Consider the following 17,856-nt stretch of genomic DNA (forward strand, 5'->3'; position numbering starts at 1 on the left):
TTAGAAAACAAATTTCACAACACAAAGACTTTAGACCTTCCTGGCGTTGACACACAGAGGTCAGAGGGATCTTCCAGGAGTGGCGATGCTGGTCATTTAATTTCAAACCTGTTGCTCTGGAGTGAGTTACTGTATCTAGATAAGATGAAATCCTGACTACTGGCCTCAGGTGTCTGCCACCATGTTTCAAACTGGTTTTAAAATCTATTTCTTCCATTATTCTGAACTGGTTCTAGACTGGGACAGTTGCTGTGAATTTAAAGATCAAAGTTTAGTCTAGTTGTACACAAAAATGTTTCCTACAAGCTAAATATTCTCCAGCCCAAAGTCAAGAGTGCTGCGGCTGACTTAAAAACCAAAGAAATCTCATGGGGCCCATCCAATCTTAACCTTCACTCTAACCAAAATACATCACTTTTACTTTCTCTTGTATTTCACTGAAAATTGTATTTAAAAACAAACCACACATAAAATACTAAAACTACTCAGTCATAAGTGTTACCAGGTGAGACATGAGTAATATCACCAACAACTACCATACTGCCTGTAAATACATTTATATAAATATGTTACTGTACATACTCGAGTAATGCCAAAAGTTGAAGTCTTTGAATATCAGGAAAATAAATCTGTTTGATCAAATACAAACAGGTGAAGTTTTATATTTTAAGACCTACTGCTCTCTTATTTAATTTCAGCCAGTTAAACGTCAGTTTTATATCATCACATTAAAGGTACTTTTTTCTTTTCTTTACACATTTACAGAGTTTTAGCACTTTTTGTTGTCTTCGGTCATTCGCAGTGTTTGCCGGTTATTCCGAGCTTTCACTGGCTGTGGGTTCAACCTCGGGCCTGTCAGTGACTTTTAGAGGCTTGAAAAGTGAAGCACAAAAGGGTTGATCTGCTTTTCATCTGACCAAGCCTTCACCTGCTGTGAAAGGAAGTAAAAAGCCTACTCACTGAGTTATCAAGGAAAAGAAATACTGAAATCCTCTTGACGTTTTCCCTTTTTTTTTTTTAGGTGGAATAAAGAAAAAAGCGTGTGGTAGCTCTTGTATCGCCTGAGCCATCTTTTCAGACGAGAGAAGAGATATTAAAACGTGACGATGGAGATGGTCGTGGGTTTAACCAGCATCATGGCGGTGAAGGAACCTCCTAAATCATTCATATAAAACTCAAACAGCCAGCTGGTTTTTCTATGTTTTTATTCTGTGAATAAATATCTGGGCCGCCTGCATTTGCTCAGTGAGCTGCAGCAGCTTTACATACACATGAAGAAGAAACAGAACGACACCAAACACGTTACATTCAGAATACTTTGGACTTGGATTTGGATCAGTTCACCTCATCCTACAATCACGTCATCTTATTGCTACTAGTGTCAAAAATATTGGTGTTTTGTGCTTCCTTTAAGTTCCTTTTTTAATTTGAAATGTAAACTGGATGAACTGATCCAAACCCGAGGAAAAAACAAAAACTGTTTGTGGATTTTCTAAGTTGTGGATTACATTACAGACTGTCTGGTTCAGTTTGTTTGCTCAAAAAGAAGTAAAAACAGTCAAGCGTGCTTCAGACACACAAAAACACATCTGCTTTTCAAGTATGACTGCTCCTCCAAAATAAAAGCCTTTAAATTTGAACAGCAGAAAATGAGAGGATCAACAAAGGAAGCAGTTCACTGGTTGTTAAACGAATGCTGGATGTTTTTAATTCCAACTTTAACTAGCTTAAAATGCAGGATTAATTAAGATGTAGATCCGAGGACTTTTCACGTCTACAGCAGGAAAGAAAAAAATAAAGTACTCAAGCAGTTTCTTTTAATTCTCCATTTAAATAACACTGCATTTAAATGTTGTTTGGGGGGATTTTACAATTTGTGCCTAGAAACTACAGAGGCTGTCGTCAGACACTGGTAGAATTACCAATAAAGTTTTAAAAAGAAGTTCAATGAGGAGAAAGATCAAGAACCATCTATAAGATATATAGATGATTTATGAAGTCAAAAGAAAAGTAAGGTGAAACTGTCGAGTTGCTCTGTGTTATCTTAATCCTAGAGAACGTACAGGTTGCTAGGGAAACATGCGTATTCATTTTAAGGTCGATTACAAAGACTAGTGTAGCAAAAACCTCGCTTTAGTGGCTAACAGGCTGCTGCATTTGTGCAGTTTGTATGGAAGACTCCAACTTGTCTGACACTTGCCAACTGCTCACTGAGTGGTAGAGAAATTATGAAGACTGAGAACAGACCTCTGCAGACCGGTCGGCATCTTCGATGCCAACAACAGGCGATCACAGCAACCTGCTGACTATCAGAGCAACACAGTCTTTGCAACCAATTTCAACTCAGCGACAAGTCTCTAGGTCTCTATTAGCGAGACCTTAAAATGTTTAAACTGATTAAAATGTGACGCTTTCTGTTTTCAAACAAGGCCACTAAAGGATTTGTGATAATAACTAGAATAGTAAGAGTAGTAGTAGCAACTTTCACAGTACTCCTTAGTTACTTTAAAGCAACTCACAGGGACCAATCAACTCACTGTTTATGCCACATACTGAAATACACTAGACAGACTTTCAAAATAAAAGTATTGAAATATCTCCATTGCTGAGTGCATCCATTTTCTGCTGTGACTTCTTTAAACTAAGACAAAGTGTAAGAAAAACATTTTCTTGCATGTTTACAGTCATTCACTCTCCCTGCAGGAGCCCTGGCAGTGTCGCGTCTGATATGCAGAAACGCTTTCAATGGTCAGGAGACGAAGTAGGAACTGAACTTTGGCTGGCTTGCTAAAGTAAATAAAAGAAAAGGGTGAAAATTCCAGTTTTAGTGGAAAAACAACAACAATAAAAACAAAAAACCCTTTAACTCATCTGTCGCCACATTAAAAAACTGCTTACGAAAAAAAATAAGAAGAATAATTTTATGGTTCAAATACTATCCAAAAGTTTGACTGAAACACACACTGTCATCAAATCTGAACCCATCACCACACGAGACCGATCGACTACACATTTTTACACCTATTTACAGAGACTCGCCGTCCTCGGTTAATATACACAAACACTACAGTAATGTACAGTTTATCTTACATCGATTATCACAAACGCACATCAAAAAGTGTTTGGGGGGGAGGAGTTACATTCCATAACAAAGGTTTTATACTGCTGCTGCTTCCTGTTGCTGATGTTCAGAATAAAAAGAACCGTCAACGTAAAAGCTGAAACACGGAAAATAAGAGTACTTCCACACTCAGAGTACACACACGCGATACAAAAACCCAACGACACCTAAAGAGAACATGATGACGAGCATTTACACTCGGAGGGAGGCGGCTGCTGCGCTAACAGATACTGTAAAGGTTTGTTTTCAGTTATTTCAGCGATGAGTCTACTTGCGATCTTTCCAGTTTTTTGTCTAAAGCACCGCCTGATCTCTTCCCCTCACCGGCGTAGGCAAGCGCCCGGCCTCACACGCCTGAGCAGCGCATTCTCCATCACAGCAGCCCGTCCAGGTTCTCTTCGTTCTTCTTGGCCGTGCTGCCTTCCTGATGGGTGTACTGATTGTGGTAATCGCGGAGGATGGTGACGACGTCATGGTGGCCGAAGTGCACGGCCTCATCCATCGGCGTGTTCCCCCACCTGCACCAGACACGAAGAACTTTAAACACAAATCCACCTCGTTTCATTTAACACATCTGGCTCAAAGAAATTCCCTCCATCTCCATCTATCTAGATAAGGTTTTTTTTTTTTTTTTACATGTATTTATTAAAAAGATAACTAAAGTAAAGTGTGGTCTCGGTTACCTGTCTTTGGGAACTGGGTTGACCTTGCAGGCCTCCAGCAGGAAGCGGACCACCTCAGCATGTCCTGAAACACACAAACATCGGGTCAGCTGACCGAACAGAGTAATTGCCATGACGACAACCTGACTGTACGCATTTCACCTTCAGCGGCGGCCACGTGCAGCGCTGTCCTCGAGTCGTAGTCCCTCTGCTCCATGTCCATGGAGGACAGCGCAAACCTGCACAAAGACAGAACAGCCAAGCAGGAAGGAAGGAGTGAGAGCCATGTGGAAACAACCAGACTAATTTGGACTTGGTTCAATCATGTGGGTTTCTTTAAGTTTCAAGCTCTTTGCGATGGTGCTGAAGGTAAATTACCTAAAGACTAGAAGTGATGTTTGCAGACTAAACTGGGGGGGAAAAGCCATCTAGTGGCTGACATCTTCATATCAGACCTCTACCTCCTTTTCCTTGGTGGACATGCTGCACCTCAGCTGTTCAGAAGAGACTCAAAACAGGCAAAGATGTCTTTCCCTTTTTGCAAACTCCCTGATTTTGGCTTCCCACAACTGCATGACTATTACTGACTGATATTTAAAATGCAGGCTCTGCCAATGAAAATGCAAGGAGCTAATTTAAGCGGTCCCTAAATCAGTACTGATGGTGTGTCCCCATGTGCTAATCACAGCCTTCCTCTGCACTGAGCAGCTTGAAGTTTACAGGACTAGTCTGAAGACAGACAGGCACACAACAAAAAATAAATGTGGATACTCCCACTAAGCAGTTCCGATTTAATGCAAGTGACGTTAAATAATAAAAACATTGCAATGATTTCTAATGCGATCTGTTCAACATCAGTTCAGATGTCCCATAAAAGCGAGGCTGTATCCATCCAGCTCTCAACTGAAATGGACTGAAATCAACCAATCACTTTCCACTTGGCCATAGACAACTATCCAGTAAACATGATTCGCTAGTTTCAGGAAAATGATCAGTTTACTAAAGATACATTATCCCCCTCCAAAGTGTCAAAATCCTGCAGTGTTTGCAGAACATCACAGCAGAAAAAGAGGAACCGTCAAGTAGTTTTATTCACATCCATCGTGGGAACCCAATGAATGGAATGAAAGACTTTATATTATTAGCCTGCAAAGATTAATTTAGAAATATTAACTTACAGGAACGTAGCAGAATGTAAAGATGAGAGCAGGACCCTGCTGATTTAAATTGGTGCCAAGTTTTAGTGCAGTTTTTTTCCCCCAAACCAACAAGTCAAATAATCCAATTGGTGTGCCTGGGCCCAAGTGATGTAGATGCTGTCATCAGATGGTGAGCGCTCAAGTCTACACGGAGGTTTGTGTACCTGCCTGTTATCTGTGTGTGGTGGCCAAAAATCATATATGAAATTAAAATCAAATGAATGTCTCCGTGCTGTCCAACGGTCCTGAGTGTTACTGACACTAAACCTGAGAGCTGGCGTACCTCCTGAGAGCTGACACGTCTCCTGTGTAAGCAGCAAACAGCAGGTTGATGACAGACTTCACCTGAAACACGAGAAAACAAAGCAGAGACCGTGATGCTATAATAATGCATCATAGCTTAGTGTTACTGTGTTTTTGAAATATGGTAGAACTGAAAAATCTAATATTTGTTGTTTTTCATGTGGTTTAATGTACAGTGAAAGACACCAATGATCAGGTTGTGTAAAGCTGGAAAATAACACAGCTGATGCAGTAATCTTCCAGCAGATGGCGCTGTGGATTAAGCTTCCACAAACAAGGAGGGTAATCTGCCTTTTATGGTGACACTTAGAGTCAAAATCAACACAAACTGCTCTAAACCGCAGAAAATAATCAAAATAATTACATCAATGATCTCTGTTGGTGCGTTAAAAGGAACTTCCGCTTATGTTAGTTATGTTGCAGTGCAGTCTGGGTAGTGATGTCTGGTGATTTCTGATCAGTCTTTTTCAATCTGAACCCCACAGTAATGTAACTCAGACATTACTCACTGTGAAGAAGATCACAGCACACAAGCTAACAGCAGCTTTAATGGCTCAAAATATGCATCAAACATTCAGGATTTTAACACCGCACTCCAGCAGAAGGACATTTACAGCGTGTAAAGGTCAAAATAGTCGAGGTTGTGAAAATGGAGAAGGATGAAGGCTGATGGTGCTGGCGCTCACCCTCTGGTCTCCTCCCTCCCTGCGAGGATCCAGCTTCTTTGCAAAGTGCCTCAGGTTGTCATAGTTGTGGAAGTTACACAGGGAAACCAAATCCTAAAAGGAGAAAACATGACCCAAATATTAAAAAAGAATAATAAAAGTATCTTAGGGTGAGATAAAGGAGATAAAGGATTATTTTGAACTTTGAACTACTGGTGGTGGTCAGAGGGCCCGGTGGCGTCTGTGTCCGGCAGCCTCGCCTCTGTCAGTGCGCCCCAGGGCAGCTGTGGCTACAATGTAGCTTGCTATCGCCAGTGTGTGAATGTGTGTGTGAATGTGTGTGTGAATGGGTGAATGACTGAATGTAGTGTAAAGCGCTTTGGGGTCCTTAAGGACTAGAAAAGCGCTTCACAAATGCAGGCCATTTACCATTTTGAATCATGCAAAGCTACTCAAGCATAGTCCAGGAAATGACTTTAAAGATGATGTTACCGTGCAGAACTGGATGCCTCTGACGCTGTTGCCCAGCTTGTCGAGCGGAGGAGACCAACACATGATGCCCATCACGTTGGGAACGACCAGCAGGATCCCGCCAGCCACACCCGATTTAGCCGGCAGACCAACCTGAGGCAGAAAGAGAGAATGTGTGATGTGAGATTACCTGTTAAAAGTGTGGCTCACATCTTTCTTAAAGTAACCAACAGATCCCAACCCCCCCCCCAAAAAACCATTACAGTAGAGCACTGTATTTTCAATTGTCTAAGTTATAGGAAACCCTGCAATTGCAGATTGCAGATTTTTAAAGTTCTGGTGCAAAACGGGAAAACAGGGAGATGGTAGCAGGTTGAACATGAGATCAGGACGAGGAGATACTGACGTGAAAAGCAAACTGTCCCGAGAAGTCATACATGCCGCAGGAGTGCATCAGACTCAGGGTGTTTCGCACAGACTCAGGGCTCAGCACACGCTCGCCCGTGATTGGACAGAAACCGCCGTTGGCCAGAGTTGCCGCCATAACGCTGGCACTCTCACAGGTCACCTCGATGGAGCACAACTGATTGAGAAACAAAGATTCGTGAATGATTGGATCACAATGACAAACAAAAATCCTGTCCCATTAGTGATTCCACTGCATCAGGATGAGCTCTACTCACCTGGAAGTAGAAATCCAGGATGGACGTCATGTCCGTCCCCTCTGGAAAACACTGTTAAAGATAAAAACACTTTAAAATGGGAACTCATAACACACCTGCTGCTTTTCTTCAAACAGAAAAAAGGAAAACCAAGAGACATCAAAGGATAAACCAGGTGATAAACTGATTAATTACTGGAACAGAAATCCTAATATTTATGCAGAAATACCAAAAATAAAATTCAAAATACAAAAGCTAAGAATGAAATCACAAATATAGTGTGTTCACAAAAGGAAGAAAAGCTTCCTTTTAAACAACAAAATCCCGTCTCAGTTGTCAGCAGCATCTAATCTCACCTTCTTCTCCTTCAGGTAGTAGCCAATGGCGAAGTTTCTGTCTCCAGACTCACGCTCTGACTGGAAACTGAGCCACACAGAGAGAGGAGAGAGGTTTATTTCATGATGCGACTCAGATCCTGTTACATGAACTCAAACTGAACCAGGAAGTTGCTGCGAGACCTGAGATCCACCTCAGAGATGCAGAACTGTTTTGTAAACAAGAAATCTGTCAAAGACATTAAAGTGCTTCATTTCATCTAAACATGGAAAATCTGTTTTATTTCTAACTCTGCTGCACTCACGTGGCATTGCTGAAGCCCACATACTCGTTTCCTGCCAGCTTGTTCATGAAGTTCATGACCTGCAGAGCAGAAGAGCAGATTCAGAGTAAACACGCAACACAAACACAAGACTACGAAGAAGGCTCAAGGACACTGAGCATACATATAAAAAAATAAATAAATAATAATGATAATGCAGAGCAGCTGACGCTAAAGTTAAAATTGAAAGAATAAAACTGAAACTTCTACAAATAAGTCACAATTGCTGGCATTAACACTTACTCAATTTAAGAAAACAAATATACAAATTTGGGTAGAAAATCATTGTTGTAACTTCATCAGTTATACATGAAATTACAACAATACAATTAAAATATCCAAAATAAACTTGTAATTTTAGTACAAAATCATAAACTTAAATCTAAATTTTAACCAAAATATTGCAATTTGGAATATAATACTGAAATTATACAACTAAAATAATACTTAAAAAAGTAAAACTTTCACAATAAAATCATCCTTTACAGTTTAAAGATTACATTTTAAAGACAAAGGGATATTCAAAGTATTCAAAAAATAAGAGTAATTGTAATTTTAAATAGTCTAAATATTAAGAATATTAAATATTAAGATTTAAACCAAACTTTTGAGACTACAAAGTAAAAACGTTATGATTAAAGTAAAAACTATGTCAAGACTAAAGACAACAGAAAAGTTAATTAAATAAAAATGTTTAATGAATAATGTCGTATAAAACAACAATATATAAAAATAAAATTCAAATTTGACAAATGTCAATGAAATTTTGAGTGTGAAGCTAAAATTTCAAGAATAAAATTGAAAATAAAGTAGAAATATTCACAATTAGAATCAAATTTTTGAGAATAAAAACAATTTTAAAGTGTAAGTGTTGAAGAAAAAGGTATAATTCCAAGAATAATGTAGCCCTGACATTTTTTTTATATAACTTCAGTTTGGAAACTTCTCCTTCAGTCAATATTTAAATATTCAATAAATCTTCCCAATAGTACTCACATAATCAAATTTCTCAGCGTTGCTTGCCCCTTGCTGTAACACAAACAGAACCAATCAAAATATTCATAAAACAAAAACTGCAGTAATAAAAGCATGAAAAACGGTCACCCGTGTGACGACATTAGCACTATCACGTATGATCCACGTCTCTATGAAATTAAGCTACGGCAGGAAAACAGTGCAGGTTTACATCACTACTCATGTGACCAGTTAAAAAGGCCATTCAGGCATGACGTCAGATGAATTAAGATTAGGGGTGGGAGACTAGCTGGAGATGGAGGTGAACGAAAATTGTTAAATCCACTCTGGGGCTTCTGCTTTTTTGAATAGAGAATTAAATAAAAGGTTCATTTAAATAAGTGACTTAAGAGCACAGCTACTGATTACTACAGGCGTGTTTACTGTATGGTTACGTGATTAGACTTTAAGGTGCAATCACACTGCGAGCCACAAAATTAAGTTCATATTTATCAATCTGCTGCTTCTACAGCTTTCTGTAGTCATTTACAGTAACTGGTGCGTTGGTGTGGCGTGGACGATGGGGAATTGTGTGAAATATTACGTTTCTTTAACACTGAAGCCTTTTTTTTGCATTTCTTTTCACTTCCAGTGAAAAGAAATGCAAAGAGATTCAGTGATTTCCAATCACTGAATCTCTACAAACCAGATGTTTGTAAAGAAGACTTCATTACAGTTTGTGTTGATCTCAGAGTATTACAGAGTCACCAGATCATCTAGATTTGGTTTGTCGAGGTATATTTGAATGAATTATGTATCACAGTATGTTTGTATCATTTAAGTTTTTCTTCTACTTGGATTGAAGTATGAGAAACAACAGCAGAGTCATTTTAAAGACGTCTGCTTTATAAAATATAATTTCACTCCTTGGTCATTTTAGTCCCTAAAATAAGGGGTTAAGGGTTAAAGGCTCCGGTTTACAGGTCAAAGTCAAAGAAAACTTCTGGTGCATTGTGGGAAATGTAGGAGCCACTGTATTTTAAGCCCAACAGTTGCTTCAGCCTTTCTGAGGCCAACATTTCTTTGTCCTACCTGTTTACAGATTTTATTGATAATTACGATAACTGACAAATACAGATGTTGATGTGGAATGAAACCTTACTTATTTTACACCTAATGTCATTTAAATTGTTTCAACTCTACTCGATTCTATTTGAGTCCTTTCATTAAATCATGTTTCCCTACATTTTTTATTATTATTACAGTAAAATTATAAACATTTCCAGAAATATTTATACAGTTGATCCAGATCAAGTTACGGAGCACTAATGTATTTAAACCTATAAATAAGAACCAAATTTAAAACTTTACTAAACACTGCAGAACTTCATCATTATTACTATAATACAGCAGTAGATGTAGATGGAGTGAGTGACTGTTATCTCTCAGATAACAGACTCAGTCATGTGGTTCGCAGTGTGAACTCACCTCCTTCGATTTAAATCAGACAAAAACCAAAACTTTGGCCAAATGTGACAAGAACAACAAAGCCTGAAGCACGGGGAACGTTACTGCCTTTATTCAACAGCCTGAGCATGAATTCTCATTTTCAGATCATGTAACAGTCTCCCTGAAAGCTGCTGCTCTACTTTTAAACTGCACCTCAGATATTTATAATTACTGCTGCCTGCAGAGTTTTTCTGGGCTCCAGCTTCACCTTTACTCTTTCATTTTGCTTTCCCAAAGTGATGCATGAATCTGCTGTGACCTCAGGTGAAAATCAAAGGTGGGACCCGGGGGTCCTGATCCCCTATTTCTAGGAAGACAGTGTTGTCCTCCCCAGTGCATCACTCTAAATATGACTGTATAAGGTTAAATAATATTATATGAGGCACCGAAAGCCCTCGTGTTAATTACACATGCAAAACAATAGATCTACATAAGTTCAGTCCAGTGCCTACTAGTGGTGCAACGGATCCAAAATCTCACGGTTCGGATCGGATCATGGTTTTAAGCTACGGATCGGCTCAATTTTAGGATCAGCAAAACAAAACAAAACAAAAAAAACAACCCAAAAAGACAAATTTAACGCGCCATTTACTTATTTAAGTATTTTTTGCCTATTAAAAAACATTCAACTCAAGACTCATTCCACGCAATTATATAAAAACTAATTAAGCTCACGAAGCTTGCCGTTGCCATGGAGATCCACCCATTTGTAGTTAGGGCAACAGAAGACACCTGGGACAGTTCAGCCATAACTTTAGACTTTTCCTGTTCATACATGCTTGGAACGATCTTGTCACTGAAGTGGATGTGCAACAGGATATCATGCAAGCACGTTCATCACAGTTTAAACCCCTTGTTTTGCACAACGGAATACGGCCTCACGTCTGCAGCTAAACACCCCAGTAGCTTTTGTAATAGCTTTATCCTGGACGGACTGGGCAGCAAAGGGCTGCTTAAACGCCGCAAACTCCTCTGCTTCTCCACCTGGACCGCTAGCGCTGGCCATAACTATGGCTTGACAGACTGACCACCATACACATACTTTTTTTCTTCTTTTTTCGAATCTTCGGATCACGTGCGCGCCGAACCGTGGAGTGGGATCGGTTCGGATTACGGATCAACAGTGATCCGTTGCACCACTAGTGCCTACCAATCCCTAACTCTCTGACATCGTGAACAAATGATTGCTTCTGTAAATAAACAAGTGATAAAAAGAAATAAATAAATCCAGTTAGGCACTCTGGAGATGGCTGCGAAAACATAACTCACTCTGGAGTTATATTGTCCTTGTTGCTCATGACAAATCATCACTCTAGGGCTGCTCGATTATGGCAAAAATGATAATCACGATTATTTTCACTGAAATTGAGATCACGATTATTTGACGATATTTATTTAACCCTTTAAGACCTACTATAGAACCAAGTCCACCAGAGCTTATATTATTTTTTTACATGCTGTAGTGCCATTTGTGGGAGCATTTCAAGTTGCTATACATCAATACAACTGTTATAGCCCATATTTTAATAATATGTATGCATTAAGTCCATAGTAACTACATAAATTGCAAAAAAGTGCAATAAACTACAAAAAAAATTGAAATCGCTTTTGTTTTCTTTACATATATTTCTACTTGGAGAAATTTAAGAGGTTTATCCCTCAAAACTTTAAATACAATAAAGTTGCAAAAAATAGTTTACAACAACAGGAAATTTATTTTGAGTGTCTTCATAGTTTTATTTTGGAGATACAGCAATTTTTATATACTGCAGGAAAAACAAAAAACAATCCTATGATGCAAATTTGCAAAGAAAACAGCATGTGCATCATTTCACTTTGGGAAGTGTTACGAACAGCTGATAGGAACAGCAAAGCGTGTTTCTGGAATATTATGTTTTTGTTCCTGCAAGCGCTTTTTATGCAATTTTTGCAACGAAACCGTGACCGAGGACAAGCTGATGGCATCAGATGTAAGTACAACTCCTCCGGTTTCATATGCAAAACAAATTATTGCGCTAGCTTACACGGTTCAGGTTCTACAGGGATTTAAAAATAGTTACGCAAAACGGAGCGTGCTGCTCTGACCGGCTTTAAAGGGTTAACAATGACTTTAAAAAATAATATAAAATAGTGTGCAACACCACTGAAGTTTTTTTTTTAACTCTTTTCAACCAACGGCAGTCACTCTCCAAATAACTTCTGCTTAGCTTTCCGAGCTTCCCTCGGGTCCTCTTAATCAGCGGTCTCCAACCTTTTTTGCGCCACGGACCGGTTTATGCCCGACAATATTTTCACGGACCGGCCTTTAAGGTGTCGCGGATAAATGAGGGAGGGGCTAATAATCGGCTCAGTCATTTTTAATGATCGTTGAAAGCCCAGATCGTAATCGTGATTAAAATTCGATTAATTGAGCAGCCCTACATCACTCTCAGAGAATTAAAACGGTGACTCTTCCTGCTTTTCTCTAACATATGATGGAGCTCTTAATCTGCCGCCAGAAAAGTTTCTCAAACTGACGGACCACACTTTTGAATAAAGACAGCAAAACATCCCCATGAATTTACGAGCATCGCCACTAACACGACTTATTCTTTCATACCGATTACTAAAGACAAACAAATTGCTTGAAAAGAAACATATGCACAAAAAAAGAGCTCCCTCTCCAGAGAAGAATGGAGTATGATATAAAACCAGTGTTTGTGCCAGAGCTGCACTGTTTATAATCCAGGTGTATAAACAGTTTGGTTTTTTTGAGGGGGGAGGGGAAATGCAGGCGGAAAAGTATAAAAAGCAACATTAAAACATTCATAGACAGCCATGTGGAGGCTAAAGCTTCTCACAAATCCAGATCAAATAAGGGAAAAAATAATTAAAAAGGAAAAATTACCAACGTCATTGACCTGAGGCTGTGTGGTCATAATTTCCCAAAGATCCTAATGCTGTAAAATATGCAACAACACATAAAACCACACAACGGGCCTTGAAAAGGTACATCACAAAGGAGAGCGTTTAAAGTGATTTAAACAGTGATTGGCTGGGACTCAAGAAAGCTGATTTTACATCTTGTGGGAATGATTATCAGAAGTGGAAAAGTTCACCTTTTTCCTCTGCTGACGACATACATTATGTCCACTCAGCTGGATATTCATTTGCAACAATCATCTTCATACAATGTTTCTACCAAAAGAGATACACGAGATGATTCATCATAACATTACCAACATAAAATGTTTCTTTTTAAGGATGGAAAGCTGGGCTGTTTATCCGGTTGTTCAGTCTGACGTCACTAGCCGTGTCTGGGTCTAAACTCCGCTGCAGGTCCATATATCACTGTGGCATTACTGAGAGTTGAAAAACTGTCTAAAGTCTTTCATCTTTAATAAAATGATCAGCGTTCTGCTCTACCAGGTGTAACAATTGAGTTTAACATCCAGGCATCCATGAAAACGGAATTTATGACATTTAACGGAGTTAGAAGTTACCAGGGAGTTAGCTCGCTAGCTTCTATCTAAATACAATATAGCATGTCCTGACTGCGGGGTTTTGGAAACAAATTAAAACGTACAGCTCTGCTATCACTTCCAACATAAATGAAGACAGAAAACTAAACAGCAGTGACGTTTGTAGGGTTACTGAAGTTTGGCTAGCTGGTATATAATGATGTGCTACGTGACCGCTAGCGACACAGCTATGTTAGCATAATATAAACAAGCTAACTTTTTTTCCACTCGATAAAAGTTAACGTGAGTGTTCTCGGTGGTCAGGAACAAATGTAATCGCATGGCAGGATGCTGTAAAAGGACCAAACTTCAGCCAGGAGAACAACTGAGATAATCCATCCACAATAGGTCAAGGGTCAACAGTGATCACTGACTGTTTTAGGAGCTTTTTGAGATCAAATAGAAGAAAATACATAACATTAAACATGTTAACAACACAAAAGCCATATTAAACGCAGACTACTTTAGACCCGGAAGTAGGATTCGTCGCGTCATCACTGAACAACCGGATAGTGTTGGAGGGAGGAGATTTGGATAAGGAAATCAGGAATAGAATAGCTGACCTCTCTCACACTTAAAACTATTAAATAACTGGGTCATAACGAAATGACAAACTTAAAGAACTCAGTTTAATTTTTTTATAGATATGATTTTCTTTTTCTGTGGATTCCTGTAGATGAATCCTAAATCCTTCCTCCCTCGAGAGTAAACCGCCTACAGTGTGACTCATAAGGACCTTTTCAATATAAAAGCATAATGATGGAGACAAAGAATTACTAACCCTGATGTAATATAATCCTTTCCCTAAATCTTCTACATTTCACAGTCCAGTCGATGTGTTAACATCATTTTGGAGTTGTGCTGCTGTTTTTAAACAAATGATGAAGCAGTGTTAGTTTATGGAAATCTTTTCAAACAAACCTTTATGAAAAGAGACGGTACGATAGTGGAAAGCACAGCGGCTTTATTTTCCTTTTGTTGAGTTAATTGTGCAATTTTTTTGCTCTTCTCTAACATCAAGTCTGAGGCTGAAAACTGCTGTGATTTTGCTCTTTTAGGATAAGGAGGAGTTCTGGGCGGGTTCTTGCTGTCAGGGTAAAATAGATTAGAGATTTTTGTATTGGGTGTTATGGGCAGCAAATTTTCTTCTTACAGCTAGTTGAGGAGTTTGCCATGGTTTGAGTTTGTAAGTCATATCTCTACATCTCCAAGATAAAAACTGCAGAGAACACAAGAGTATCCGCGTTTCTTCTCAGCAGTCGGCACGTAGAGCTCTGCAACATCACAAACTCACTTTCATGTAGTTTTCTTTTTACTTCCCTCTAGTATCAGATCTGGGACATAACATACTGAAATGTTAAAAATACAACCATCAGTGGAAACACTTTTCTGCCTACAAGTGGCTGAATCAGTTCTTCCCTTTACTTTAATATTGTATCTGGGGCCTCGCAGAGCTGGCAGAAATAGGAGCTTTGGCACATTTAGAGTTGTTGCTCAGCACCAGGTTTAGAGGGCAATCACTTTTTCCCCTTAATAACAAACACCTTCATTTAAAAACTGCATTTTGTGTTTAATTGTGTCATCTGTGGTTAACATTTAAATTTGTTTGATGATCTAAAACATTTACGTGTGACAAACATACAAAACAATAGATAATCAGGAACAGGACAAACACTTTTTCACAGTGTTGGGTCAAAATCTGATGGTAACAAAGGCTGCTGTGTTATCCTGCAAGTCAGCTATTACAGTTTGAGGAGTTTGACCTCAGATGTGTTCTCACTCAGCTGCCTGTCCTTGATCTGAATAGCTGTACTGTTTCTGGAGATAAACATGCATAAAACTTGCCCTTACCCTGTATCTCCCTCATTACATTTGCTCAGTTTTGACCTGCTAATTTATAAACCACTGCACTGTTAGCAGCCTCACTCTGTCTATTTCTATTTTCTGTGTAATGGAAATGCTTCTTCACCTTTTCAGCCATTTTGTTGCAATACTGTATTTGTTTTAGTAAGCCAGACATTTTTGGCTGCTTTAACCATTTTCCAGCTTTTGGGAAAAATAAAGTATGCAATGCTGTTTCCTACAAGCACTCCAACATGTTCACTTCCAGGATTTGCCTGAAGATTTTCCAACTTGTTTGATTTTGCGTTCCATCTCTCTCTTATTGAATGTAATTAAACTCCTCTCTAAAAAGCCCTCCTGGACTCATCCTCACCGGCCAAATGAGGAAGGAGTTTTTAATTTTGATTCAATCAGCAGGTGGTGCTCTTGTATTCACCGCAGCTCCCTGTGCGTCTGTACGCAGGTCAGAGGAGGATATTTAATGAAACTCTCGGGTAATAGAAGAGTTCTCTGATTAAATGTGGTGGAGCTGACCTGCTCTCCAGCTCCACCCACTCTGTGGAGTGTGTGTGCGCAGGATCTCCGAGCGATGCCGCTTTCAACCAAATCCCCTTTCAGCATGATTATCTATAACCTTAATCTCCCTGTATACACTAATCTGGCGGAAACACGTTCTGCACACGATTATAATTTTATTCCATTCAATTTCTCTCCAACTATTTTACTCCCTGCTCCAGTCAGACATCCAGAAAAATCATCTTTAGGGGAGTAAAACGTAAATCTACATATGTGGATTTATAAAACGAAAACGAAGCAAAAATCACAGGGGCCTCAAATCAAATTTACGGGGTTGTGATTGAACATTTGCTTCCACAGTGAATATATGTAGAATAAAAGCTTACCTTAATGAGGGAGGTGCAGACAATAGCACCAGCATTAACCATGGGGTTGTGTGGTTTATCTGCAGGACAGGAAATAGAAGTTAATAAGAGCAGGTTTTAGCAAGCTAATGCTACAGGAACACCTTCACTGAGCACATCACAGCCACATACTACTCTGTTGTATATAAGCTGATAGAGTCCACAGTTTATTATTCCGTATTATATTGTTTGATGTTCTTTTTAAAAATTGGCCACTCTGCTGATGGAAGTCCTGCTCATGTTTCTGATTAGCCAGATACTGCAAGCTCCGCCTCTTTGTTCTACAAGCCCTTGGAAAAGCAACTTGGGAACACAGTAATTTGTGACTTACTGTTTACTTTCTCAAAAAGTATACAGTAAAAGAAAAAGAAGGGAAGCCTTTTTGTGCCAGAGATCAAAACACAAGTGAATAATCTACTGAGTGAACTAAAAAAACATATAGGGCACAATTACAACACTTCCCCTCTGAGTTGTAATCGTCGTAAGCAACAGGAAGAGCCATGTTTCCTTCTTTTCACTTTTTTTAAAGGGAAAATAAACAGCTGGAATATCTGTGCCACCACCGACTTCTCTGCTCGGTTTGATAACAACAAAGAGGAAACCTGGAAACGTTCTCACACCAGTTTCCGCTCAGAGAAGCTACAGACACAATAAAACCCAACTCTATTCAGGTTGAACAAAAACTGCTAACCGTATTTGTATTCAACATATGACATTACTTCACTTCACCAAGTTACTGCTCTTTAACATTTCGACATGGTGAGTATTGCAGCAACATGTGTTCCAATGTATAAGCTTTGTTCAACTGCAAATAAAATCCTCAAAGTTAAACTTTGTCAACATCTCTTATCCAAGCAAACAAAACCAGAATAATCTCACAGATATAAAACCAGAGACAGACATAAAAAAACAAAAAAACAAACATATGAACAAGGAATGGAAGGAGTGTTTTAAACATGTGATATGTGCAAAGTACAAACACACAACAACAGTCAACATATGGCTTCCCTAAACACTCCCGGTTGAGCACCTAAACACGCCATTAAATCTAAAATAAATTCAAACTTATTCACTCATTTCTTGGTTTTTTTAAATTGATTAAAAGCATATGCTTCACAATGATTCAACCAAAACCCCAAATCTCCATGACATTAATGCCCACGATAGGTGAACGTAACCTTCTGACCACAGCTGTATGAGGATTACTCTGAACTGTGCAAGATGCAAAGTTACTCAAGTAGAGTCCAGAAATAAAGTGTTTTTTTGAGCTCATAAGGCCCACTGTGCTCGAAGAACAAATGACCTGCTCTATATTGAGATAACTGATATCGCCTGACATCCTCGGTGTATTTCAGACCTGTGGGAAACCACGCTCTGATTCCCCTGCACT

General features: G+C 39.0%; 1 protein-coding gene across 2 annotated transcripts in view; it reads right to left on the reverse strand.

Moving 5' to 3' along the window:
- Positions 1 to 1,188: 1,188 nt before the first annotated feature.
- LOC101477408 (glutaminase kidney isoform, mitochondrial) overlaps positions 1,189 to 17,856 on the reverse strand; it is a 34,138-nt gene continuing 17,470 nt past the window's right edge. For both annotated transcript variants that reach the window (XM_004563314.3, XM_004563313.3), the window contains exons 7-18: positions 16,449 to 16,507; positions 8,738 to 8,770; positions 7,724 to 7,782; positions 7,440 to 7,506; positions 7,105 to 7,155; positions 6,828 to 7,004; positions 6,443 to 6,574; positions 5,972 to 6,064; positions 5,266 to 5,327; positions 3,946 to 4,022; positions 3,805 to 3,868; positions 1,189 to 3,639 (exon numbers count right to left, since the gene is read on the reverse strand). In XM_004563314.3, coding sequence (XP_004563371.1) covers positions 3,495 to 3,639; positions 3,805 to 3,868; positions 3,946 to 4,022; positions 5,266 to 5,327; positions 5,972 to 6,064; positions 6,443 to 6,574; positions 6,828 to 7,004; positions 7,105 to 7,155; positions 7,440 to 7,506; positions 7,724 to 7,782; positions 8,738 to 8,770; positions 16,449 to 16,507 — 1,019 coding nt within the window. In that variant the 3' untranslated portion in view covers positions 1,189 to 3,494. The remainder of the gene's footprint in view (positions 3,640 to 3,804; positions 3,869 to 3,945; positions 4,023 to 5,265; positions 5,328 to 5,971; positions 6,065 to 6,442; positions 6,575 to 6,827; positions 7,005 to 7,104; positions 7,156 to 7,439; positions 7,507 to 7,723; positions 7,783 to 8,737; positions 8,771 to 16,448; positions 16,508 to 17,856) is intronic.

Source organism: Maylandia zebra, linkage group LG23 (assembly GCF_041146795.1).
Source record: "Maylandia zebra isolate NMK-2024a linkage group LG23, Mzebra_GT3a, whole genome shotgun sequence".
Taxonomy (NCBI): domain Eukaryota; kingdom Metazoa; phylum Chordata; class Actinopteri; order Cichliformes; family Cichlidae; genus Maylandia; species Maylandia zebra.